General features: G+C 51.5%; 1 protein-coding gene across 1 annotated transcript; it reads left to right on the top strand.

The window, feature by feature from the left end:
- Nucleotides 1-237: 237 nt before the first annotated feature.
- On the top strand, nt 238-26,980 carry ABCA13 (ATP binding cassette subfamily A member 13; the record flags this gene model as incomplete). Its single annotated transcript, XM_014450397.2, is given in 14 exon segments — nt 238-446; nt 2,501-2,631; nt 3,789-3,922; nt 4,160-4,324; nt 5,448-5,614; nt 8,343-13,034; nt 13,680-15,482; nt 17,200-17,309; nt 20,299-20,417; nt 21,063-21,226; nt 22,131-22,207; nt 22,836-22,954; nt 26,857-26,955; nt 26,957-26,980. Coding segments are annotated over 14 exon segments (8,013 nt in total), but the record flags the coding sequence as incomplete, so codon positions are not given.
- Nucleotides 26,981-26,983: the final 3 nt, after the last annotated feature.

Genomic DNA, 26,983 nt, shown 5'->3' with positions numbered 1-26,983 from the left:
GGTGTCCCTTCTTACGCACAATCGAACACCCCTCGTTCATTGCTAAGACCTGCCTCACAGTCATGGAAATTGGCTACAAAAGCAGACCTCGGCCCCTCTTTCCCCGTCCACACTGGCACGACATTTAAAAGCCCAACCTCAGTCATTTGTACATCTATCTGTTCAAAACACTATGACCTATCAGGCATAGTCTCTGGTTTCTTAGACTCTGCAGCCCACGCCCCATCATTTAATTGATTAACAAAAATAAAGAGAAAAACCCTTGGTACCTTTTTCGATCAGGCAGATCTCAATAAGACCGAGGAGGTGATAGCGGCGTTGGAAAGCCTTCACCAGCAGCCCCAGGTCTGGGACTTCCTGCTTTTCCTGCCCAGGCTGTACGCACACCATGTCCCCATCGACGATGGCCTCCGCAGTGCTGTCCACCTTCTCCAGGCTGTCTTGAAGTAAGATACAAAGAAAGTACAACGAATTGTAGGTGTGGGGTGCTTCCTCCTCACTTTTTAAATGGGATATTATATATATATATCTGAGTAATTATTATTTTTAAATCCTCACCCAAGGGTATTTTTTCCATTGATTTTTAGAATAGAGGGATTGAGGGAGGGTGAGAGAGAGAGAAACATTGATATGAGACACATTGATTGCCTCCTGCACGCACCCTGACCAGGGCTGGGAATCGAACCTGCAACCCAGATACATGCCCTTGACCAGGAATCAGACCTGAGTCCCTTCTGTGCATTGGCCAATGCTCTAACCACTTGAGCAACACCAGCCAGGGCTCCAAGTAATTATTTGATAACAGAGGCCCAGTGCATGAAATTTGTGCACTTGGGTGGGGGTCCCTCAGCCTGGCCTGCACCCTCTTTCAGTCCAGGAGTCCTCAGGGGAGGTCTGACTGACGGCTTAGGCCCGGGGGGAGTGGGCCTAAGCTGTCAGTCAGACATCCTTAGTGCTGCCGCGGAGGCAGGAGAGGATCCCACCACCACCTCTGCACTCACCAACCATGAGCTCGGCTTCTGGCTGAGCAGCACTTCACCTGTGGGAGTGCACTGACCACCAGGGGCAGCTCCTGTGTGAGCGTCTGTCCCCTGGTGGTCAGTGTGTGTCATAGTGACCGGTAGTTCCACCTTTTGGTCAGTTTGCATATTAGCCTTTTATTATATAGGCTAGGACAAGAAAAACTCCAGAGTGATGTCATCCCAAAGCTAGAATTCCTGCGTCTCCGCCTGCCCTCATGTACCTGTATAAATATTTTACATAAGTGCAGCAATGCTGTTCAGAGCACGTTCTCCCTGATTTAAATTTTTTAACCATTGGCATTTCATTTGTTCCTAGAGTCCTCAAGTGAACATTTTTATGGCTGCATAACATTCCCTTTTGGTACCATGCCACCTACCATATGTACTTAGATGTTTGGTTATTTCTGAGTTTTTCACTAAGGGAGATATGACATGTATATAATAAGTTTAGCTAATTTGAACATGGCTTCCCAAGTCGTTACGAAGGCGTATTTGTCAGTGTAGGAAGATGGAATGTATTTTGACAGTTGTTGGTTTGACTTGTCACTTACACATTTGCACACCTGGAGTGCTTCCCCGGCACGACCGGTTTTCAGTGGCATCTCCTGTAACCTGGGCTCCACAGTGTGCAGGATGCCACGCGAGATCTTCCTCACAAGAAGCTGCAGGGAAAGAACCTCTTTGGAGCAAAACTTACGTCTTTTTGGCCTCGTGTTGCTAAAATTCAGATATATTCCCATGTCAGTTGAATGGATTTTCAAATTTACACGTTTAAGCATAATTATTTATGAAATAAAATACTGATATATAAAAACAACATTAGCACTACAGTGGGGCCTTGACTTACGAGTTTAATTCGATCTGAGACCGAGCTCGTTAAGGAGCTCGTTAACTCAAATTACTCTGTCAACTCAAAGCAAAAAATTGGCTGAGAGACAGCTGGTATCAAAAAACTCGTTAGTCGGGACACTCGTAAGTCAAGGCCCCACTGTACAAGCATGTGGACTCCCTGAGGCCGGTGTGTGTGAAGCGGTTTGATAAACACGATCGCTGACCGCTCAGATCCAGAGGTTAAGACTGCGTCCCAGGGGGTGCCCTCCAGATGTGAGCTGAGCACCTGCCCTGGAGGCGGCCGGGCTGACTGCTCAGCTGCCTTTCTGCGATGACAACGCTTCGCACCCTGGCTGCCCTGCTGAGCGTTGGAAAGTGTCAGAGACTCGGGTTCTGTCCCAGGCAGAGCGGGAGGTGGCCCAGGTGCCAAGTGTTCATGAGAGGGACTGGGCTGGTATGTGGAGTCCTGAGTCCAGGGCGTTGCAGCCACATTGAAAGCCACCACGGATGCCGAGTGTGGATGGCCCGGCACAGCTGCCGGGGCTGGCACAGTGGCTGGGGCTGGCACAGTGGCTGGGACAGAAGAGTGGAGTCCATGCCCTGTGCCAGCAACCAGCTCACGCTGCTTTGCTTTTGTTTGGTTCCAGTTCCTTAGCGTCTCTGGAAGATCTAGATTGGCTGCCACTCAACCCTGCTACCTCCAGGGTTTCCAAAATGGTGCTGAAGGTGACCATTTCCGCGCTGACATTCCTGCAGGAACATGGAGTGGCAGCCGCAGGTGCAGGTGGGTACCTAAGCGGTTCCGGTATTTCGAGTGGTTCACTTGTTAAATTTATCGACAACCAACGGAGTTCAAGTGCTGTTCAAATCACTTAAAATATAAAGGCAACAAAGAACAGCTGTTTCTTTAAGAAAAGGCAGCAGTAGACTGGGAATTGGCGCCTCTGACCTGCACAGGGAGACGCTTACACCGAGACTTCTGTGCTCCTTCCCGATGTCCCGCCCGTGGAGCAGCCTCGAACGACCCCCTCCAAACCCAGGCCCCCAGTTCTTCCCGTTGCCAGTGGCTCAGTGGAGGGAGGACCCGTAGACAGGAAGGGTGTCCGCTGGACCTGCCAGAGGGAAGCCAGGCCACCAGCGTTTACCTTGCTCTCCTGTGGGCTCATCGCAGCAGGAGCCACGGGTTCTTATGCTCAGCACAGAGCCCAGCGGAGTGGGGGCCACACAGACCCCCTCGCTGAACCCTTGCACCACCTCCGTTAACAAATGTGTTATCATTAGGAAGCTCGGGTTCTGTGTGTCATCCAAATTACACGATCCACTTACCTGACAATTGGAAATATAATTACAGTTAAGAATGTAATTAAAATTAGTGATGTGCTATTAACTTTCAGTGAGTAAGAGCTAAGAACAATCACAGAACAGCTTCTGGAGGCAGCTACAGATTGTCTTCATTAATTGTGTCTCCAAAGACGGGCAGAGGACAGCGTGCGAGGGGAGGGGAAGGCCCTCGGTGGCTCCGGCTCTGGGCCGGCCGTGCTCTGTTCGGGATCGTTCATCGCGTGCTCTGCGCTGTCATTAGCCCCGACTTCCAGAACCCAAGTTGTTGTTCTGATTTTAGACCGATTGGACAGTGTTACACCCCTTCCTGGGCTGATGTGACTATTTCCCTTTCTTTCCCAAATTCTGTGATCGTTGTAACTTGGACGATGCACAGAACCTTACAGATCCGCAGTCATTCCCGCCGGGAGCGGGTGCCCTCCCCACGCGGCCGCACCAGGGCCAGCCTGGGTTTGCTTCTCCTACTTGACTGACCCAATAGCATTGGGTCGCCCTTTGCCTTCCCTTTGAAAGTGAAGGCGCTGCTCTCTGAACTGCTGCGACAGCACCTGCCACAGTGTGAGGACGTGACCTGTCCCCCCTGCTGCCTTGCAGAGCTGGGGAACGGCCTGTCCCTGCGCAGCCTGCTTCGGGACCCGCAGGAGGTGCAGGCGGACCTGCAGTCCCGGTTTGGATTTGACGACCTCCACGCGGAGCAAATCCTGAATTCCTCGGCTGAACTGAACGAGGTGCGCACGCTTCCCGCTCCTCTCGCGCTTGGCTTTCTCCTTGAGAGACTGGGAATCAATCGCGTGGGCAGGCTGGGCGGCGCAAGGACATTTTAAGCGACACTTTATCAACCTGTTACTTCCTCAGTCAAGCCAATGTCAGCCTTCCCTTTAGCGAGATTGTGGTGATATTTTTAGAAGAGAAACACTGTAGAAAAAGAAAGCTTGACTTCTAAGTGTTGTTCATGTCGTTGCCAGATTCCCACAGACCGTTGGTTGGAGCGGATGGTGTGCTCAGCCTTGGCCCGCGCCTCCAAGGACAAAGCTGACGGGGAGGGTCACCCTGGAGACTGTCACGCCAGCTGGTCAGCAGCCAAAACCTACCTGGTCCACACGGTCAGCTGGCTGCAGGTCTACGAACAGGTGCTGTGCCCATCGAAGCGCCCGTGTGCGTGCGAGGGTTGAAGTGCGTCACCTCGACCCCACTCTTCCCACATCTTCCTCTGGTTGGTGTTTGAGTTTGTTGTGGTGGGAACGCTTCACAGAGCGCTACCCCCCCGAGCAGTACTGACTGCGGGCGCAGCACCGGGCACAGGCCTACAGTTATTCCCCCGTCCGTTCACATCCCCACCTCTTCAGTGTCCCTGTGTGCTTCCAGGAAAGGCCCTGGGCCTACGTCCTGGCCCCCTGGGCCCTCCTCCCTGCGCCCCACGGTCTGGGCTCGCTGCCCTCAGCACAGATGTCGCCGGGAAGTCTGTGTTGGACTTCATGTGCACGGCAGCCGCAAGGACCCTCACAGCCCCCACCACACGCCTCCCTCCAAGGACACACATCTTCAGCTTCCCTTCCTAATGTGTGTCAGTGACGTAGAGAAGACATTTTAAAGCTGCAGATGGGATTGTCCACTTGGTGGCACTAAGTTTGTCTGGCAGTAAAGTGATCAGGGGACAGAGCCACCTGCCCAGCGTCAGCGTGGTCAGGTGGACGCCTTGCTCGGCGATTATCTGGGTCCCTGACTGCTGGGTAGTCAGGCCCCCCCCCCCCCCCACACACAGAGCCTTGTCACGTGCTCCCTGCCTTCCATGATTGCGTGTGAACGATCTGTTTGATGTCGTGTGGAGCCACAGTACTGATTGCCGTGAGCTTCATCATCCCCAAGTCTGTGACGTCCAGGGGCATTTGTGACTGGGTGTTAATTATGAGCTCATTTTAAAGACGACTGTATTTATACTGTCTCAAAACACGTCCGCTTAGTTTGGGGGCATGATTCACTTGTTTAGAAATGTACCCACTGCTTTCCCTTCTGGGAATGGGAGCGGGGAGGAAGGAGAAACGGGGCTGATGAAAGTGTCGCTCCCATCCATTGTTGCAGTTTGTAGTCTTCAATGTCCGAGACATTCAGCCACAAGGCAGCTGTGGCCAGTCCTTTCAGTCTCCCGACTTGTAAAACGGCCGTCTGTCACCTCGATGGCCTGTGGCTGTCTCTCGACCAGACGCTGTTGCCCCTCAGTCACTGTTGTGACAGTCGCCCTGTTTCTGACCGCAGGTGCTCCGTCGGTGGCGGGAGGGCGGCGGAGGCCTGGCGGCGCTCAGGAGCCCGCTGGAGCGACACCGCTCCCTGCAAGAGGTGGCGGACGCTTTGCAGGCTGGGCTGCTCCTGCTGACGGGCAGCGCGACAACGGAAGGCCCCGGCAGCCACGCTCCGCCAAACGCGTAAGACACACTGCCCGTTTCAGGGTTCCTTAGCCCAGAGCACACTGAGGGTTAAAGAGTGAAACTGTTAGAAACGAATTCTTAAAACTGCTGGATCCTGAATCCCAGTCTAGTGAGCCTGTGCAAGGAGGCCACCTGATGGGTAGGGTGTGTGAGGAGGGCCAGCATTTTGGATGTTAGGTTTTACGTCGTTGACGTCTGTTTAAAGATGAACAATAACATTTGTTTCCTATTTAATGAATTTCTCCTTTATCTTTATTAGCCCTTTCTACTAAATTTAGTTTGACCTTTTTCCAGCTTCTTGGTTTTCAGGTTTTCTTTCTTTGTAACAGATGCTAGGGCCACCCCCTCTCCTCACAGAGCTCTGGTACATTCCACACAGTTGGATGAGCAGGGCTCTGTCATCAATTTCTAATATTTCCAATTCAAAATCTCTTCATATTTATTGTGAGTTCTTCTGACTCATAGTTATTTAGAAGCAGATCGCTTAATTTCCATGGACATGTGGGGGCTTTTCAAGTAACTTTTAAAGATTGATTTCTAGTTTCGTTTTAGTGAGAGGACATACTCTGGATGTTTTAGACTCTGAATTTGGTGAGATGAACTTTATGCTCACACGATCGATTTTGGTAAATATATGTGCTCTTCCAAAGAACGTGACTTCTGTTGTCGGGTACAGGGGTTTATGCATATTAATTAGGTCAAGTATGTTCCTTGTGCGGTCCAAGTCGCCCCCAGCTTACCTGTTTCCACCTGTCTGTCCTTCATCTCGGCCAGAGGGGAAGTCGAGTCAGAAGGATTCCGAGTCCTCTTTTGTTAGGTTTCCAACAGAATCAAGGAACCACTGTGGCCTTTCCTAGACCTGCCGTTCCACCCTCCTGAAGTCGCCATGCTTCTGTCCTGGTGGGTGTGGGGGGCACGGTGGGACGGAGCTTGGCATTAGAGCAGGCTCACAAACTTGGAGTGGATCAGACCACTCTGTGAAGTTTGCCGTCATATGCAAGTCTGGACCTGCCGCAGAAATGCTGACTCGCCGTGTGCAGGGCCCAGGTTTCTGTAGATGGACGGGTTCTGCAGTTGGTTCGGAGCACACCTGCACCGCTAGGCCTCTCACTCCCGGGAGGAGGAGGAGGATGGGAAGGAGAACCAGTGCCTTGCCTTACTCTCCTGAAAGTCTCAAATGTTTAATAGCCCGAGAGAGACGGCAACAACGGCGTCTGTATGCGCTCCATGGCACGTTCAGGGTGTGCTTGTGCTTGTAGCAGCCGGCACGGTACCTTCCTGATAGAGGCCAGATGGTGGTGGTAAATGAGTCGGTAGAAGGACAGGAAGCCACCAGTGTAAGATAGCGGAGCTGGAGGGAGAACACGGGGCCACGTGCCGCCCCGTTCCTGCCCTCTTTGAAATGTTTCTTTTCCCACGGATGGAAATGATGATGTACCTCAGAAGGCTGTGGAGGGATGACTAGGATTGTGGCTGTGGCCGTGGCTGTACAAATTGTGAAGGGACACAAAAACCGTGGGGCCACTTTCCAGTCATGGCACTGGCTCTATACCAAGGGCTCCACATGCCACAGCTGCCTCCTCCCACCCCGCGACGCACGGACCCCAGCGCTGTCAGCCCCGATGACACGCCCCGTGCGTGTGCAGATGCTTCTCGGAGGGCCGGGCAGATGAAGGTGTGGGTCCCTGGCTGGAGCTTTTTCGTTCCAATGGGGATGTTTTCCATGTTCCATCAGCCAGAGTAGCCACTCTCTGTCCTGCAAACAACAGGCTCGATTGAGCCTGTGTTTTCTCTGCTCCGGGACCCCAGGTGTTAGAGAGCAACGCCGCTCAACTCCTGTGTTTGATCGTCCTGTGTCTCCTGGGCCCGAGTCCCACAGCAGGATTAGACTTAAAGAAGTTGAGGAAGGTTCACCCTCTAAGGCATTAATAGCCAAATCTCTTATCTACAATTCTGAAATCTAACGAGTCTGTTGACCCTCCACACATGGTCTGAGTCCATTCCTAGGTTTCTCGGTGGACAGACGTGTCACTGGGTTGGGAAGGGGCTGCCCCAGCCCCGTGGGTGAAGGGGGCATTGTCACTCATCTGACAGGTGCGCCATGTTTTCTTCCTGACGTCTGAGACGCATGGGGCCCAGGGCTTCCCAATGGGTTTGTCGCTCCTGAGTCAGGACTTCTGTTCACAAGTGTGGGCCTGTCCTGACTCCTCAGCTGCTACTGTGGCAGAACTCTTGTTTTAAAGGTGTGTATTTTAAAAATAAACACTTAGAGGAAAAGTACCCCATGAGGTTGTAATGGTGGGAGGCACAGGAATTGCTTTCCAGAACAGGGACCCAACACTGGTCCTCAGAGCATCGGCCAGTGTCTGACTCACGCTGCCCTGGGTTCCATCCCTGCAGCCAAGACATGGAGATGTGATGAGGAATCGCACCCTAAGGTTCTTCTGCATAAATAAGCAGCAGATCTGTCTCTAACAGCCATACGGAGGAAAATGGGCTGTTTTCGGTGCAGCAAGCAGATTTTTAGCTAAATACGGGCAGCTGCATTGCGGAGTTCTAAACACGTTCAGATGCTCACATTCATATAATTCCTACTGGGAAACACTCTGTCTAGTAAATATTTCATTTATCTTTAATAATAAATCTGATTATTATCTTGAAAATTTGTAGGTTGAATTTATCTTTATTTTTTTCTGATACCAATACAGTTCTGTTAATATTGTAGGGTCTTAAATGCCACAAAGGAACATCTCATGAAGGAAAAGAAGTTGGATGCCCTTGAGGATGAGCATATGAACTTTCTTTTGTCCTTTGTGGAATTTTTGGAGAAATTGTTGTTGCCTAACCCTTTTGACTCACCCAGCGGTCCCACTGAGACTCTTCTCAATGCCAGTCATTCCTGGATAAATCACTTAAAGAATTTAGGAAGAGAGCCATCTGGTTTCCATGCTCAGAAACTTTTGGAATTTGGCAAAGAGGTGATTGAAAAAATGCACACTCTTAAAAAGAAGGAATCAAGCTATATTTTGAGATTTATGGAAACAGTACTTTCTGAAATTAACCCCAAGCTCCTGGAATTGTGGCCGTACGGCATTTCCAAAGGAAAGAGAACTGAATTCAAAAACTTGTCTACACTTTCAGATGTTTCTGTTCTAGAAAATGAGAGGATTCTTAGTAAAAGCTTTAATTTTTCCAAGTTGTTTCACTCGGATTGGCCTGAGTCACCAGCTGTGGAAATGGATTTTGTTCGTCTAAGTGAATCTATAATCCACAGTCTCTATGAACTTGGGTTCCTGAGGCAGGAGCAAGTCTCGGAGGCTCTGGCCACCGTCTATGCTGTGAGGAATGCATCTGCTCTTTTCTCGGCCCTTTCTGAACCGCAAAAACAAGAAGTTGATAACATTTTGACTCAGATCTATCGAAATGTCTTTAAGGACCCAGATTCAGCTTTTCTTCTGCAGGTTTATTCTTCATTTCACCAATACACTGACAGATTAGTGGGCATCCAGAGGAGAGAGTCTTTGCTCTCTTACCTGACTCAAACCTCGAAGCACATTTTTGAGATTATGAAGCAATTTAATTTTCAAAATATCAGCAAAGCATTTGCATTTTTATATGAGACAACAGAACTTCTTGGGGGAATTTCTGAAGTATCTTATTGTCAGCAATTGCTTTCAGTTTTCAACTTTTTGGAGCTTCAAGCCCAGTCCCTGTTGTCTGCAGAGCGCCCAGAGCTGGAAGTGATCCACGCTACTTTGACCGGCCTCAAACAGCTGCTCATGGGGGATGAAGATTTTCGTATTTCTTTATTTCAGTATGTGAACCAGCTCTTCAACAGTTCAGTAGGAACCCTGTTGGGTAATGAATGCTTTGCTTTGAATAATAAAATCACTTCTTCTATGAGTTACTCAGTAGATGGAGGGCCTCCACTTACTCTTCTGTGGGCACAGATTCATTCAAACCTCTCCGCAGATGGCAGCGTGCTCAGTGAGCGGATGGCTGTTCACTGTTCCATTTCGTGGCTTCAGGCGTGGACTGAAATCTGGGGAAGTGCAGCTCAGATGTTGGAGCTGGATGTGAATGTTTTCACTCCTCTTCATATTGCTCTTACCCAGCTTTTGGGTGAACTGGAAAGTGATGTGAAAATTTCTAAAAGCTGCCAGGGAATATTTCCCATTCATCGCCCTGCTACACTCATATTAAACCTGCTGAAAAACATGACTCAAGGTGGCGGCTTCCATGACCGGGACGATTTTCGGGATCTCAGGGCCCTCTGGGGAGCAGTACGTGATGCATTGGTTAGAGTCAAGTTGCTCCTCCCGGACCAGGTGGAGAAATCCCTTTCCACCCTGGACACCGCCCTGAGTCAGCTGCAGGCATTTCCGCTCAACACAAGAGCAGGCAGGGAGTTTTTGTATTCTGTGCTCAATGTGTTCACAGGGTTAAGCAATACCTCAGGCTATAGAGACAGACATACACACTTGATCAATCACTTCCTTTTAAATAACCTCACGGATTATGAAGTAAACTCTGAAAGCATCATCACTGACCTAAGAGAAACAATATTATTTCTTAGAAATGTGTCACATGACCATACTTTATTGTCCTGTGCTGATAGTTTCCAAAACATCACTGAGTTTATTTTGGAAGATGGCTTATTACATGTAAATACTTCACAGAGGGCGTTACGTATTCTGGCCACGTTAAATTCCTTCTTTTCCTCCGAGGACATCATGAGTAGACTGAAAGGATGTGTTGAGTGGGTGGACATCTTCAATCATTCGTATGTGGCCTATAACCCTAGTTTTTCACAAGGCCCTCTTCAGGGTGTTTTGAAGCACTTCAGTGATGTGGAAAACAAAATTAACTCTACATTGACACTTGTTACTTGGCTGTTGGATACAGTGGAATCTGGTTGTTCGTTGAATAAGTCAAATATAAATTGTATGGCTATTTACTTAAAAAATGTAACTGACTTCCTAAATGTTATACTTACAGCAGTATTTGAAAAAGAGAAGGCACCAAAATTGGAGATTTTATTAACTCTTTTAAATAATTCCACAAACCAAGTAAGTATGCTTATCAACAACTTAACAAGAGACTTTGAATTTGCATCTCAATCCAACTGGAAACATTTTACTGAATTAATTCTAAGACCCATAGAAATGTCAGAAGAAATTCCTAGCCGATTTCAAAATACTTGGCTGCATTTAGTAGATCTGGGGAAAGAAATTCAAGAACTTGTGAAAGATATTTTCCCTAACATTCTGGAAAATAACTTCTCTTCTAAAGCTGAAAAGTTCTTAAACGTATTTACTGCCAGTCCAAAGGAAAAGGATATACATCGTTTAGGTAATTCACTTTTTCATTTAGCAAGTTACCTTGTCTTCAACTTATCAGATGATCTCCAAAATTCACCCCAAATAATTCCACATGAAATAATGAGAGCTGTGGGTCTTGGTATTCAATTGATTAGGGATGTGTTCAACTCCCTAATGCCCCCAGTCCATCACAATATTCCAGAAGATCCAGGTAATAATAAAGTTTTAAAGAAGATAGCTTCTTTCCTGCTCACCCTAAAGAAGACCGACATAGACCTTCTGGTAGACCAACTCGAACAAGTTGGTGAAAGCCTAATGGATTTTATAAAGAATATCAGTAGACCAGGTACTGACAGTTTGGGGGTCAAGTTGCTTGTTGGCTTGATGGAGAAGTTTGTAGACAGCTCCCATTCTTGGAATGTCAATCATCTGCTGAGGCTGTCACGCCTGTTTCCCAGAGAGGACGTGGATGCGGTGGTGGGTCTGTACTATGCCCTCCCTCACGCTGTGAGACTCCTGCAGAGAGTGGTGGACAAGAACGTCACCAACGCCCTCAAGGATGTCTACGATTTCACAGTCCTTCACGGCATAGGCATTTCTCATGTCAAGGAAGACTTTATGTTTGTGATGAAAACTCTCCTGGACACCATTGAATTAGTGTCAGATAAGCCAGGGGTTCTTGCCCAGGTTGTAACTTGCCTTCCTGTGGTTTGGTGCCAGAATTACACAATATCTGCATTTCAGCAGGATCCAGAGTTAGAGGCCTGTAATGGCCGCTTTTACAGCAAAGTGGCTAGTATACTTGACCGCCTCCACCTGTCTCCCCCGGGTGAAGTTTCCCAATGTTCAAATGAAAGCTCACGGATGGAAATAACTAAGAAAATGGTCTGCGTAACTCATGAGCTAGTGGACTGGAGCTCCATTCTTCTAGAGCTGTCTGAAGTCTTCCACGTGAAAACCTCGCTTGTGAAAACTGTGCAAGAATTTAGGCGGAAGGTGTTTCCATTTGTCCTCTCTGGAAATCAGAGCAAGGGTAGCACCTCTGGACTCTGTCCCCCTGGCCCCCTGAAGCAGGTTGCTTTACAAATCATAGAAAAGTTTAGAAACGTCAGTTTTACAAAAGCTACATCAGATGAAAACATTCTTGATAACTTAGCTCTTTTAAACAGGATCCTTAACAATGAAGGCGCAGAGGCATCTCTTAGGAACCTCCCCTTAAGTTTGGGAAGGGTGATACAGTCACTTTCTGGGGATGAGAGCCTAGGAAATAGTACTCGCTCTGTAGTCTCTCTATTCATGACGTTTTTGAATGCAAACCTAGGAAGGCATTTCGAAGCACTATCAAGTTTTATTAAAAAGAGTAAAACAGCTTACAAGTTTGAAGATCTGTGGCTTGAGTCTGAACAAGCCATGAAAGATCCAAACCTCAATTTCAAGACAAGAATCCTGTTCTCTAAAATAAAGGAAGAGATTCCAATGATTAACTCAGTGGCTCTTCAGAAAATGACTGAGCAACTTGTCCACATTTTGGAAAGCCCGAATTCATCATCGTTGCCGTCATCAGAAACGACCGGAGGTTTTCCATCCGTCACAAAAAACTGGCTTCGTAAACATGCAAGTGAAGAACACTCCAGAATAATACAAATATTATTCCTCCTTCTGGCCAGTGAGAGTTCAACATTGACTAAAGATATTAATACCTTTTTGGATTATCTCAAAAACATTTCCAGAGGAGATGATTCTCACATTGACCTTCTTGCTCAACTGGTAAACCAAGAACAGTCAACCAATTTCTCAGTTGCTAGGTTGCTTTTGAAAAGCTTCCTGATTAATTCAGTCAATAACTTAGCTGCGGGCTCTCGACAAGCAACCTGGAACTTAAGTGACACTGACCTTCAGATCCTGAATCTCATTAACCTCACCTTGAACCAGACACCGTTAGAAAAGGGTGAGAGCGTACTTCTCCCTCCAGGAGGCATGGTGGAGTCCATGGGACAGCTTTTGAAAACATTCTTCACCTTTTTAGAAAAGGAAAATTCTGAGAACAAAACATCTCTTTTGCCGAAAGACCTCCACGACATCGTTGCAGAGATGAGGTGAGTCTGCTTCTGTGCAGTACATGTCGTTACACATTCAACCCCCTTTACCTCCCGCGGCGCACCTGCCACGAGCAGCACCGTGCCTGGCCCTGTGGAAGCTCTTTGAAGTGAATTGTGGCCTAGCAAACATCTTACTGAAACGTCAGGGTAAAGTAACTGATGACTGTTGTTTAACTACTAAACCTACATAGAAACTGCTTAGCCCCGGCAATTAGTCACTTACTCTACTTTCTTGTCTTTTTTGGTTATGAATATAATTATGAAGTTAAAATTAGTTTTTAAGTACTTACGCATATATGTCATGGTCATAATTCAAATTATTGTAATAACTGTCTAATCGTAACTGAGGAGTTTAAATATTTTCAGTTTATCTACTGTGATGGTTATATTTGGGAATTGACAAAATTCAAAAATTTTAAAACTAACAGTCACATGTTTTTTCCATACACCCGTTTCCATCCCTTTGAAGCTTGCCAACAAGCTTTATTTTGTTTGGAACAAATATTAACTTTCATCGGCGATGTACTTTAGCATCAGCAACCAGTCAGTATTATCCCCCATAATGCTCGTATAAAACAAAAAAATAACTATATGTTTTAATCTTTCCATTGCTAAACATGAAATAAAAATATATATTTACAGCTTTGTCCCAAAGGATAAAGTTTTAGAAATTCTGAAAGTGGACCAATTTCTTACCTACATGAAAGAAGAAAAATTGATGAGCGTTTTTTCAAGTTTAAAGGAGACTATATATCACCTAATCAAAGGATGGTTCATGTCAGACCACACAGACCTTTATTTTGATAATCACCGAGGATGGAAGTTCCTGCGAGATTTATTTAATGCTCTTCTAAGCAAAACTTCTGTGAAAAATAAGACTGAAAATAATTTGGAGTTTCTTACCCAGGTAAGTCAGTTGTTTTTCCACATGAATAGTTCTGCAAACCTCTCCCAGCTCAGCCACCAGCTCCAGGCAGCTCTTCACCGCATGCGAGAAGCCTCAGTAGAGATAGCAACTGTTAAGGATTCTCTTTTAAACTCTCCCAACCAGGACCTCCGTGCCTCGTGTCCTTCCCTCCGAGAGGTTCTATTTGCTAACCTGACCAATCTGCTTTCCTTCACAAACCACTCATTCCCTCTAAGAAACAGAGCAACATTCGAAACTACTAAGAGCTTTCTTGGTGTTACCTCAAGAGCTGGTGGAGGACATCCCGTCCCGGAACCCCTCCCGGAAATGCCTGGTGCTCTGGGCCTGCTGGTGAGCGCAGGTGCGGAAATGAGGGATCTGGCCGTGGCTGTGAACTCCACTGTGGCGCTGCTCCAGCTCGCCAAGAAAGTTTCCCGGAAGGTGGCCGCTGCGTTGGAAACTCATCCTGTCTCGGGCACCAATGACACCATGAAATTCGTTGATTCTCTGTATTCCATTTTGCAACAGAATGTTGGAAATGTTGTGAATGAAATAACTGCTTTGAAAAAAGCGGATCAGTTAGTATTTGAAAATATAAATGACTTGTTGATGCCATTTCTGGACTTGGCCTTTGGGATGATTGGGATCAAACCTAATATTTCCCAAGACTCTGGTATTTTCAATGTGTCATCCAGCATATTGTCCTATGTGAACCAGTCCAGGGACTTTTCTGATATTTCAGAAGAAATTGCAGAATTTTTAACTTCTGGGGAAATCAATTTGGGAGACATGGAACATCTTCTGGTAGCAATTAACAATGGAACTCAAGTATTTTCCATGGATTCTGTCAGCGTATGGGAAGAAATCCTAGATTGCTTAATTTCTATAAATCACATCACCAACCAGACAGACTTCCTACGTCCGAATCCCGTTTCCACGCGTGGTTTCCCTTGGGATGCTCACGCAGTGGCCCTGGTTTTGGATGAAATGTGGTCACGAGACAGCACAGACATGGGGCCCCGCTTGGGAGTGGTGGCTGACCTGGCCGTGGCTCTGTGGGGTCCCTTAGAGAAGGACGACTTGAATGTTTCTCAGCTGTGGCTGACGTGGGCTCAGCATGCAGACGCCCTTTTGAAAGCCGTGGGGACAGCTGTGGAGGTCGCCCGTGGAGGCGCCGGGAGTGGAGCCTGGGCTTTCACCTCCTCTCTGATTCGGGCAGTGACGCCTCGGCACCTGGAAAAAGCCGCCCGGAGCGTGCTGAGCGGGGCAGCGCTCCTGCGGAAAGAGCTTCTCTTGAACAACCCTCAGTGGACAAGTTCCGCAGAAACTGTGCTCCAGCCCGTCCTGGAGCTTTTTCTTAATGCAGCCGCTGGGAAGAGTGTCACGCCAGAGAAAGGGGAGAAGGCCCAGCGAGAGAGGACCGCCTCTCCTGACCTGCTCGCACCGGCACCGGCACTGGCACTGGCACCGTGTGAGAGCTGCGTGAAGGGGTTAATTGCGTGGACGGAGTCCTGGCAGGAAGTCCTGGCAGATCAAAGGTATTTCACACTCACTCGCTGTTTCCTACCACAGCGGCTGTAAAGCAGGACAGGCAGGGAGTACACTGACCAGGGCCCGTGTCCTCACTTCACCTTCATTGCTGTCCGAAGGCGGCTTCCATGGCGCGAGTCAAGTCCAGTCTCTCACTGTCTGACTCATTTATTTGCAAATAGAATTTGAATTTATCCAAAAATTTTCAAAGGTAAATTATTTTATTTTCAATAGTAAAAACCTCTTAACTCTGTTCACCTGTCCCAAGACTCGGTCGATACACAGCCTTTCTGTTCATGTGCTCGCGCAGCCACAGGTCACGCTGTGTCAGGTGAGACGGAGGCCACACGCCTCCCACAGGAAACGCTGCCTCTAGCTGTGACTGCCGGGCCACTGCGAGGGGCCAGGCAGCGCTTGGCTTCCTCCCTCTTTAGATTCAACCTCACACGACCTAGCTGACCCACTCCAAGAACTGCCCCCGCCCCTGGATGGTAGGTCGGGGAACCCTGCTCTGAGAAGCTTCAGCCCTGCACGTGTCAGGCTCGGAGTCGTCTGCTGCCTGAGGTTGCAGGACTTGCTCTGGTGTCTCAGAGATGCTCTGGCTGTCCCGGGCCACCCTTTCTTCTTCTCCTTTTTGAAATCCTCACCTGAGGATAAGTTTTTATTGATTTTTTAGAGAGAGGGGAGGAGAGGGAAAGGGGGGGGGAGAGCGAGAGCGAGAGAGGGCCATTGATCGGTTGCCTCTGATAAGGGCCCCAACCAGAGATCAAACCCGCAACCTAGGTATGTGCCCTGCCTGGGAATTGAACCTGCAGCCTTTTGGTGCAAGGAGACCCGAGCACTTGTCTCCACAGTGTCAGCTCACAGGACCAGCGCCTCCCTGGGAGCTGGTGGGAACCTGCCCGTCGAAGCCTGTGTGTGATGAGCAAGGTTGCCAGTGCTCTGCAGCCATGCTGTCGTCTGACATCCTGGCCTCGACCTCACTCCTCATTTAGAGGCTGGGACCCTGAGACAGGGACAGGGTGATGTCATACTCAGAACAACACATCTGAGCAAGAATGAAAGTCACCCCTCGTGGCTGTGCAGAGACTGAATAGTGACTCTTGCTCCAGGCCCCGATCATGTGGCACAACTGAAATATAATAATTAAAACTTCACGGTTTACCAAAATATATATTACCTGATGGTGATTAGTAAATGGCTCTATACACCGTCATGTTTTGTTTTTTTTTCTGGCCAGAAAGATAAATTACATATGTTTGTCCTTCTGTGGCTAAAACACAGTTCAGTAATAACTAGGCTCAGCCCACCTTCTCTTCCAGTTCGTCTATGTTTTCTTGTAGCCGAGAAGTAGACCTTTGTCTGTTGTCTCTGGAGCAATGCTCGGCTCTCCCTGGCTCCCCTGAGGCTGGCCTTCAGAGGTGTCCGGTGACTTCAGACTCTGCCATCTGCAGGGGCTCATGGCAACTCCGCAGAAACCCGTTCTCAGCAGCTCGAGGATTGCAGCGGCCCGGCCCGTGCATTTGGTCACAGCACTGAGCTCATTGGTCCTGGCGTGGGCGCACCAGGCTGAGAGCGGTGCCTGCGGTCGAGCAGGAGGCCCTGGCGGTGCACGTGGTGCCGGGGCCAGGAGTCCCCACTCGTGTGCTGCCACTTGTTCCCGGGCACAGAGAGGACGCCGGGGCCCACACCTTCACCCGTTAATGGCATTTCTTTCCTCCCAAGTGTTGCCAGAATGTGCCGGGATTCCCAGCCGCCCTGGAAGCCCGCGGGAGCCGTGGGGACCCTGCAGAGAGCGGGGACGCTGGTTCTGCGTGTGCTGCTCACGCTCACAGGTGGGCCGCTCCGTGGGAAGTGCTGCTCACGCCCCGGTCTCCGGGGCCGGCTGTCAGCGAGACGGTGGATGCCTCCGAGTTTCTAGCCTGGCGGCCGAGGCCCTGAGGGGTCGGAGCTGGGGTGGCTCTCCAGGAGGCCTGCCTCCACCCTTCGCTGGCCGTGGCTGGAGCAGACCTCTGTCAGATGCAATGCCAAGGCGCTCACTAGTGTTTGTACAGCTCCCTCCTCTACCAGAGTCGTGTTTCTTGAAGGCAGCCGCCACGTCGGCACCGGGTGCACATCCTGTGCTGTCAGGGCCGGCCTGACAGGTTGAGCCGGGCTGAGGCAGGGAGGTGGGAATTGAGGAAAGAAAGAAAGACAGGAAAGCGGGGTCGGGAGGACCCCAGTTCTCTCGATGAACTGAAGCAACTTTATTAGCCACACAATACTATTTATACATAATACACTGAATAGGAGGTCTATCAAGAGGAATGTATTCTTTGTTCCTCTTAATCTCTAAGGGAGGGACACAGCAGAAGGACAAGTTCTCAGTACAGCATATCTCAGTAAATAGTTACAGACTTCTTGGTAAGCTATGAAAGGCTGTTCTCATTCTACAAATGTTGCTCTCATTCTACTGATAAACGCCATCCAAACAAGTCTGGGAAAACTGTGTGGGTAAGGATCCCAGCCTTGCTAGCCCCTACAGGTGCAAGGACCTTGCCAGCTTACATCTGGCCCCCAACACTGTGCCTGGCACAGAGGATGCTCTTTCCTCCCCTCCCCCAGGTGTGCCGAGGGACCCACGCGGTCACCTGAACGCAGGGCACTCAGTGCTCATGTTTCAGGTTTTCCTACCACCGTCTGACTTCCCGAGGGCAGGGCCTGCCGCTTACTCCATCCGTCTCCGTCCTCCCCAGCACCTGTGCCATGAATGACTAAATGCTTGGGTTGTGAATGAATTAACTCGTCTACTGAGGTCCTGCTTGCCAAGTCCTCTCCTGCATATCTCAGTGAGCTCTCCCCTTTGTGCTGCTGCCGAAGGAAATGCCGGGCTGCCTCCCAGGAAACCCGCTGGCCACGGAGGGTCTTGTTTTCTGAAAGGGAGTGTTTCCAGGTGAGGGTGTGAGGCCTGGGCAGCAGTCAGTGCCGAGCCTCCGTGCCCGGGCGCACCCGGGAGGCGCGCGCTCCCAGGAGGAAGCTGTGGCTCTTCCGCCTGCGTATGTGGCACCCTGCGCCTATGCTGACATTTCAGTCAGCTAGTGGGAGGCATCGAAAGGAATTTACATTCAATAATACCTGAATTTATGTGCGTTTTGTCATTCTGCACTGCAGCTGCTAAATTAATATAGCATACTTGAAGTTACATTAGTAACAGAAAGTTAATTTTGAATTTTTACATTTCACAACAAGAAAACTCAAGTATGTCATCTGCAAGCTGCCTGAAAAACACCTGTCGCGCTCCTTTCCGTATCAAACGGCCGCTTCGTTCTGTAGAGCAGGAGGCGGTGACAGGCCCAGAGAAGGTACCGATAGGATTCGGGCCGGAATGGGCCACAGTGGACATGGCTGCTCCTCCAGCATCCGGGGGCGCAGTCAGCCCAGTGACTTTCCTACTGGAAATGGAGTAGCTATTTGCATGCCACTGAGTTGAGTTTGAAGCAGGAGGAGAGCTGTCACTTCCTCCTGCGGATCTAATACTTGAATTATGTCAGAAATGACTGCGTGAGAACAGTGACCCAGTCAAGAAGTGAGCACAGCCCTGCACAGTCTGGCCCAGTGTGTGCGTGCCGGGGGTCCATGCAGCTGGGATGAGCCCCTGTCGGTCCACACAGTTGGGGGCAGGAGTGCAAGGCCCTGTGCCGGGGCCGCAGGTGTTCTGAGGCCGGGCCCCGAAAGGCAGGTCAGAGGGGAGGCAGCACGGTGCAGGAGGTGCAGGAGGTGCAGGGGACAGGGGAGACGGAGCTGGGGAGTGAGCTGGGGGGAGGCCCTACACGTGACCTGAGCCTTCGGAGGACCCATAGCAGCAGCCCCCTTTAGGGGGAGCCCCAGGCTCAGAGAGGAAGGCGGTGCAGGGGCGAGCAGGGGCGGAGACCCAGCGGGTGCTGTCAGGAGGAGAGATGGCCGTGAGGATGTGAGGTGGGGCAGATTTTTGGATGTGACCTATGAGTATGCAGGCTGGGTGCCCTAACCTTGATCAGTGTGTCACCGTCCTTCCTTTTGGGACTGAAAGGGCACTGCCATCTCTGCTCAGGGACAGTAGGTGAGAACCTTAACCCTAACCCAAACCCTAACCCCTAAACCCTAGCCCCTAGCCCCTAGCCCTAGTCCTAAACCCAAGCCCTAACCCTAAGCCCTAACACTAAATGCTAGCTAGCCCTAGCCCTAATCCTAATCCCCTAACCCTAGCCCTAACCCATGATATTGATTTCTGCTGAGTCATGGTTTTGATTTTTTGCTGAGTTAGGCTCTTGATTTTTTTTGACTGAGTCATGGTTTTGAATTTCTGCCAAGTCATGGTTTTGCCTTTTTGCTGAGTTATGGCTTTGAATTTTTGCTGAGTAAATTGAATGGGAGAGAAGCTAGATATTAGAGAAAATGGAAAGAATGAGGCAAGAAGAGAGAGATCAGAGAAAATAGTGAGAAGTGGGAAATCAAAGAAAATGGGGGGAATGAGGAGAGAAGTGAGAGGGCAGAGAAAATGTAGAGAATGGGGAGAGAAGCTCAGAGTGAGTGAGTACCTTGCCCAGCGGGTGCAGAAGAGGGACCCCTGTGGGGCCATGGCGGAGGGAAATGCGTTTCTGTCCATCGGGGAGGCCCGGGAAACTGAGTAACTAGTTACCTTTGGAACTCAGACGCCACAGCTCTCCCCTCGTGTTCCAATGTTCATGTTGACGATTTAAGAAATCTCTGAATTTGTGTCACTTTGAGTCTCTAAGAAATGACCGTGAGAGCAACTCCTTCCGGAGAAAATGGGTGAGGAATTATTCTCTGTGTCTCCTCTGACAGAAAACCCGTCCTTGGCCAGCGATGCCCTGTGTGCTGCTCGGAGCTGCCAGCCAGGTGGGATGAGGTGGCTCATTGTGTCTGCTCTGCAGGGGGTCCCTGTGCTGCATGACCTCTACCAGGTTGGTTGTCTTTCATGTTTCAGAGTTTCATGTCCGTGGGGTTGGCCCGTGCAGCTTGTTGGTGCTGGGTGTGGGGAGCAGTGTGGGCCCCTGAACTTGCTGACGGTGTGCACGGTGGTGTGGGGAGCAGTGAGGGCCCCCCCGAGATTGCTGACGGTGTGCACGGTGGTGTGGGGAGCAGTGTGGGCCCCTGAACTTGCTGACGGTGTGCACGGTGGTGTGGGACCAGTGAGGGTCCCCCGAGGTTGCTGACGGTGTGCATGGTGGTGTGGGGAGCAGTGAGGGCCCCCCAAGATTGCTGACGGTGTGCACGGTGGTGTGGGACCAGTGAGGGCCCCCCGAGGTTGCTGACGGTGTGCATGGTGGTGTGGGGAGCAGTGAGGGCCCCCCGAGATTGCTGACAGTGTGCTTGTTGGTGTGGGGAGTCAGGGCTGCAGGTAGTTATCACTTGTGAACTGGAGGTGCCTTCCTGTGAGGGGTGTCACGCGGAGCCCCAGGGCCATGCCTTCCTCCAGCCACGTTCTCGGGACCGCCTGGCTCCTCACGGTTTCTCTCGTTCTGGGAAAATGAGCTGAAACCTCCCAGCACGTGGGCTCAGACCTGACACCTGACTCAGCTGCGTTCTGACTCTCGTTGCTGTTCCAGGACCTGGAGAAGGTGTGGTCCGCGCCCCGTCAGCTGGACTGTGAGGGTCTCCGCAGGAACCTCTCCCGCTCCCTGCGGCGCTTCAGGAGCCACCTGGAGAGCGCCGCTGCCCGGGGCTGTGCGTGCCCGCCCGCGTGGGACCGGACCCCGCGGCGCCTGCACACGTATGTCAGTGGGCCCCCTGCACCACGGTTTCCTTCAGGTGGGCGCTGCCGTGCATTTTCCAGTTACGGATTGCAGACAGCAGCGTGGGCCGCACCCTTACCGTGTGCACAGTAACGTGTGTTTCTCAGCAAGTCCGACTTTGCATGACTTTGACGTTGTGAGATGGGAGAGCAGCGCTAGCTCTCAGGCTTTGTGGGTGGTCGCGGGCTTGGAGCAGAATGCTGAGACCCGACACTACAGGCAGAGGCTCCCGAATGACTTCCTCACAGTGGAGTCATTGTTTTATGTTCTCAAAGTACAAACCACAGGAGGGGAAATCGGGCACTTGGTGTCCTGCTGGAGCGAGGCATTCCTCCGGCTCCTAGTTCCTGAGACATCCCTGTGTTCCATCCACCCCTTCATTTTAATCCTCACCGGAGGACACACTTACTGACTTTAGAGAGAGAGGAAGAGGGAGGGAGAGAGAGACACAGTGGTGTGAGAGTGAAACATCAGTTGGTTGCCTCCCGCACGCACCCTGACTGGGGATGGAACCCACAACTTGGATATGTGTCCCGACTGGAATCAAACCCACCACCTTTCTGTGCACAGGACGATGCTCCAACCGCCCGAGCCCCCCCCGCCAGGGCAATGGGCATCCTTATTCCCCAGACCCATCACACCCAGCGGCGGGGGCGGGGGGGGGGCCTGCAGCAAGGATTGGGGCGCAGTGTCACTGAGTGGTCGGCCACACAGAGTGCCAGGAGACATGTCTGCTGGTGTGAGGACTCCGTGGAGACGCCATCCCGTGGTCGCTCCCCTCCCGGGGCCAGGCACGGCTTCCCCCCCCCCCGCCCCCCCGGCCCCGGCTTTTGTTGGTTGCGCCTTTGGGGTAAAATAAGCTTTAATCAGCTTTAATTTCAGGTTGGCCCAGAGGCTCGAAAAGATTTTGTTTCCTGGGAATTTGATGATGACTTCTAGCAGTCTCACAGGAGCTGTGGGTAAGTATGTGGTTCTTGCAAGTTTGCGTGATTAAAAGTGAAGTTCAGTTTCTCACACAAAAATATGATCAAAATAAAACATAAAACGGAAAAGTCATGCTGTTGTGATTAATAACAGTTCAGAGCTCGGCTGGCTTGAGGGGTTTGGGGTGAAGGAGGCAGGTCCTCAAATCCTGCTGCCAAACCCGCCCTGCTCCCAGGCCACGCGGGGACCCGTGGCCCTCACTCTGGCAGTTCACAGGCGCCTGTGGCATTAGTGCCCGGGCCTGGGGCCCCTGGCAGTCCATGACCCTGCTCTGGTGGAAAGCGGTAGATAAGTAGATGCATGGAGGGAAGGGAGGCACGGGGTCCTGTTCCTAAGGGAACCTCTTCCCGGAGGAAATCTATAACGTGCAGGTCTCAGAGAGAGCAGGGAGAGCCGCCGAGCCCGGGGCTGCTGGGCTCCGGTGAACCTGCCGTCTCCGGGGAGCGGGGCGGGGCTCAGGGCTCGGTCAGTAAGACCATGTGGTGCTGGCGTGGCTGCGGCTGCGGAAGGAAATGGGCCTTGCCAGGTGTTAGCATCGAACCTCGTTTTCGGTACCAGCCCGGCATGCGTTACTGTACTGTTTCTCCCGCTGCCGTTTCTCAGATGTGAGAGTGAGAGACGTGATGAAGAACGTCACCGCCTTCACCGAGGAGCTTCGCTCTGCCCCCCTCTCAGACGACACCATCAGCAGTATTTTGGAAGCAAATATTTCCCGCTCACAGGTACAGTGTGGCCGCTTCCGCCCTCGGGCGCCCGGGCTGCTGGCCTGCCCTCCCGCCCTCCCACACTGGGCTGGGCTGCTGTGATCCATGCCACCCGGAGGCAGAGGGAACTGAGGTGCCCTTGTCTGATGCCGAGACCTCAGGGCCCTTAGTTTCACAGTGTGGCCTCCCTGGGGTGAGGAAGGATGAACTTGGCGACGATACTTACTCCAGGGATTCTAGCCCCGACGTACACCCCCACACGCCTCAAACTGTCTGAATGAGCTATGGCCTCCTTTAGGGAGAGAGCAGCTGTGCCATCTGACGGCTCGTGTGGTGGGCTGTGGTGACGAGCTGGGCCCCGCAGGGTGGCTGAGATGCATGGCTGGGCAGCTGAACTAGGGGGTGGGGACGCACGGAGGGCGGGACAGGCAGGTGAACCTCATGCTGCACTGGGAAGCACCTGGGTCTTAGCAGGTATTTCTAGCTGCCCTTCCAGCACTTCGGCCAGGTGAGGGTTTACTTTCCCCACAGAGAACCTTCCAGAGCAGTCACCATGAAGATGGCTTTCAAGTGAACATTTTTATTGACAATCAGCTGGACCCCAATTTCATGTGTTAAATTTCATGTGGATTCTGGCTAATTGGGGCTAAATGCAAACCGTGGCAGGTAGATCAGTTAATGAAGAATGAATCTGTACTAAGAAAGAAATAGAGCGAAGCTAGGAGCCCAGAATGCAAATGACAGCATCAGCACGCTCTTTGTGGCTGTCACAGAGCGTCTGCTTGAAGGACAGTCCCAACAGGCGGCTCATTGAGTGCCACGTGCCTGGGTGGGGGTGAGGTGGTAGGAGAGGCCCCAGTGCCTGGGTGGGAGTGAGGTAGTAAGAGAGGCCCCAGTGCCTGGGTGGGGGTGAGGTGGTAGGAGAGGCCCCAGTGCCTGGGTGGGAGTGAGGTGGTAGGAGAGGCCCCAGTGCCTGGGTGGGGGTGAGGTGGTAGGAGAGGCCCCAGTGCCTGGGTGGGGGTGAGGTGGTAGGAGAGGCCCCAGTGCCTGGGTAGGGGTGAGATGGTAAGAGAGCACCTGCATGCAGCTGTGATCAAATTCCGTGTGGGATCTCCAGGCAGCGGGGCAGGACTGGCTAAGGAAGAGGCTGACCGCCGGCTGGAGCTGGGACAGTCGGGCTCCCTCCAGGCCCTTTTCCCATCAGGCTCTGACCTAGGCTGGTGCTGCTGCCTGTCAGGCATGCTGCCACCAGGTGTCGCCAGTGCCCCATCTCAGGAGGCTGTGCTCGGAGGAGGCTGTGCAGAGGGACATTGCTGTGCAGATGGCTGCCAGCTGATCCCTGCGTCCCTGCTTCTCCCTCTGCCTCCTTGACAGTGGACGTCACTGTGGTCACCTAACTGCGGGACAGTGAGGCACGGGAGGCTATGAGAAAGCTCGCATTCCTGCCATTCAAGTACACGATACACTCACGCGCTTTGATCATGATGTGTGTCCATGAACCCGCACACGTCCCCAGACCCTGCCTGCGCTTGGGGTCCCTTAGGAGGCGACCCTTGGGCTCTGGTTTCCTAGGTTGTCCCATGGCAGCAGGTAGCACCCTGCGTGTCCCTGTGGCCACTGCTGACACCCGTCTCCCTGGACTCCCGGCACGGCCGGTCGGTGTGCCTTCGTCGCATCGGATCCTCAGTCCAGCTGTTGGCTGCCTGCAGGGAACACTTCTCCACTGAGCAAAGTAGCAGGGCCTCACTCACACGTCCACGTGGACGCGCCCTTCCCAGCGGCGCCTCCAGAAGCCGGGCTGTCCCTGCTCCGAGGGCGGCGGCTATGTCAGGATGGGGTGCGGGGAGGCACGTGTGGGTGGCGGGTGCTGGGGACCCCGCATGGGGTGCACCTGTGTGCACTTAGGTACATAGTTCTGAACCTCACTTTCAGGGTTTGCTTTGATCTCTGCAAACCCTTGCTATTCTGGCCAGTGATTCTAACGGTCAGTTTCTTTTTCTAAATCCTCACCCGAGGATGTTGATTGATTTTAGAGAGAGGAAGGGAGACACAGAGAGAGAAACATTGATGGATCGGCTGCCTCCCTATGTGCACTGAAGGGGGATCGGATCTACAACCTTTTGGTGCACAAGATGTTGCTCCAACCAACTGAGCCATCCGGCCAGGGCCCTTCAGGTATTTTCAATCCCCTCACTTCTCCGCCTTCTGGCGAAGGGGAAGGTGTGTCTGCCCCATGAGCCCCTGTGAAGAAATTGGTGAAGTAGGTCTGGACACACCTGACATGTCCCCTCACAGGTTGCAAATGTCCTTCCGCACATCCCAGTCATTGTGGGGTTCATTTAAATGCTGGCTTGGCTGGGCCGCAGCACCCAGATATTTGGTCAGACACCAAACTGAATGTCTGTGAGAAGGTATTTTTTAAGATGAGATTAACCTTTAAATGGATAGACTTAGAGTGAAGCAGGCAGCCCTCCTTGGGGTGGGCCACATCCCATCAGTTGAGGGCTTCAGAGGAGCCTGGATGGCTCTGGGCCTGAGCTGCAGTGTCAGCTATGCCTGGGGTCGCCTCCTTGCTGGCCCACGATTGTGCGAGCCAGTTCCTTAAAAATATCTCTGCATGTTATAGACACGTCCTATTGGTTGTGTGCAGGAGAGCCCCAACCCTAACTGTTCATTGTTTTGGGCATTTTATGACGTGATATGAAAGCATCTGATGAGTTCCACCTGCTCTCAGGCTCCTGGCAATTGAACGGTCACTTGTGGTCTCGGCCCTCACTGGGTCGAACGTTTCGCAGCAGTTGTACCTGTCAGAGTATGAGCATGGACAGGAAGGGAAGCTCATGTCTTTAAAATCTTATTGTTCAGTAATTGAAAGCCACACCCACACAGAGAGCAGCTCAGCTCCTCTGAGGGCGTTATCTATATACATAAAAGGCTAATATGCTAAGTGTCTGACTGTCTGACGGGTCGCTATAATGCGCACTGACCACCATGGGGCAGTCGTTCAATGCAGGAGCTGCCGAGCTGCAGCGACTTGGCAGCAGCAGTTCTAGGGTGACACACCCCAAAACCGGAGAGGAGGGAGCCCGATTCCTTGTGGGGCTGTGGGATTCCACCTTCGGCCGTGGGTTATGTTGTTGCTGGGGCTCTGTTGGCCCCGAATCTGGTTTACTGCACACTTGAGTTTGTGTTCCACACCCTGTACGACAGCAACTTTGCAGAGTGCCCTCTCTCACTCTGGACCCTTGGGGGATGTCGGAGAGCCGGTTTTGGCCTGATCCCCGCAGGCCAGGCCGAGGGACCCCACCTGCCAGAGGGACTCTGTTCACTCCGCTGACGCCGGGAAGGACCGTGGGAGGTTGGCTCCAGGTCGTGTCTGGCCCGTCTCGCCCAGTCCTGCCTCCCTGGCCACCGTCTAATTAATTTCCTTTCAATGTGCACAAATCCGTGCACTGGGTCATTAGTCACAAACGAGATTAAACACAGGTCCTCCTCAGCCCCTCCTTCTGGCTTTGTTTGCTTTTCCTTTTCAAAAATTATAAGAAGCTCAGAACTCTGGTTTTCAAGTTGCAAAAAGAGGAGAAAAAACATAGTTTCACACTGATAACTGTGAGAAGTGAAAGTGATAAACTGACAGCAGAGGCTGAGGCTGAACGTGAAGAAAAAGTCGCAAGCGCTCCATCTGAGAGCAGCCAGGGTTGGAGGGCCAGGGGGAGGCGGGTGGTCCTGTGTTGCCCTGAGTCACCAGCGGGCAGAGTGCTTACATTTCAGAAACATTTTCATCCAAATGTGTGAGTGGAACAGAGGTGGCTCGTGTGTCTCCAGGTGAACCCCCCGCATTCAGGGCTTTGGGTGCTCGGGCTCCTCCCTGAGTGGGGCTGCCCGGCTTGGGTGCATCTGCTCGGACCCTCCTCCACCAGGTCCTGTCCGGCGCCCTGACGGTGGCTCTGTCCGGGAGATGTGACCAGGACGTGCTGCGGCTCCTGCTGGCCTTTCCCGACGGACGGGAAGGCTGGCTTTGCCACTAAGGAGCTGTGTGGCCTGCCC

Source organism: Myotis lucifugus, unplaced genomic scaffold (genome assembly GCF_000147115.1).
Source record: "Myotis lucifugus unplaced genomic scaffold, Myoluc2.0 scaffold_2178, whole genome shotgun sequence".
NCBI lineage: Eukaryota > Metazoa > Chordata > Mammalia > Chiroptera > Vespertilionidae > Myotis > Myotis lucifugus.
This window is presented reverse-complemented; position numbering and strand designations above follow the sequence as displayed.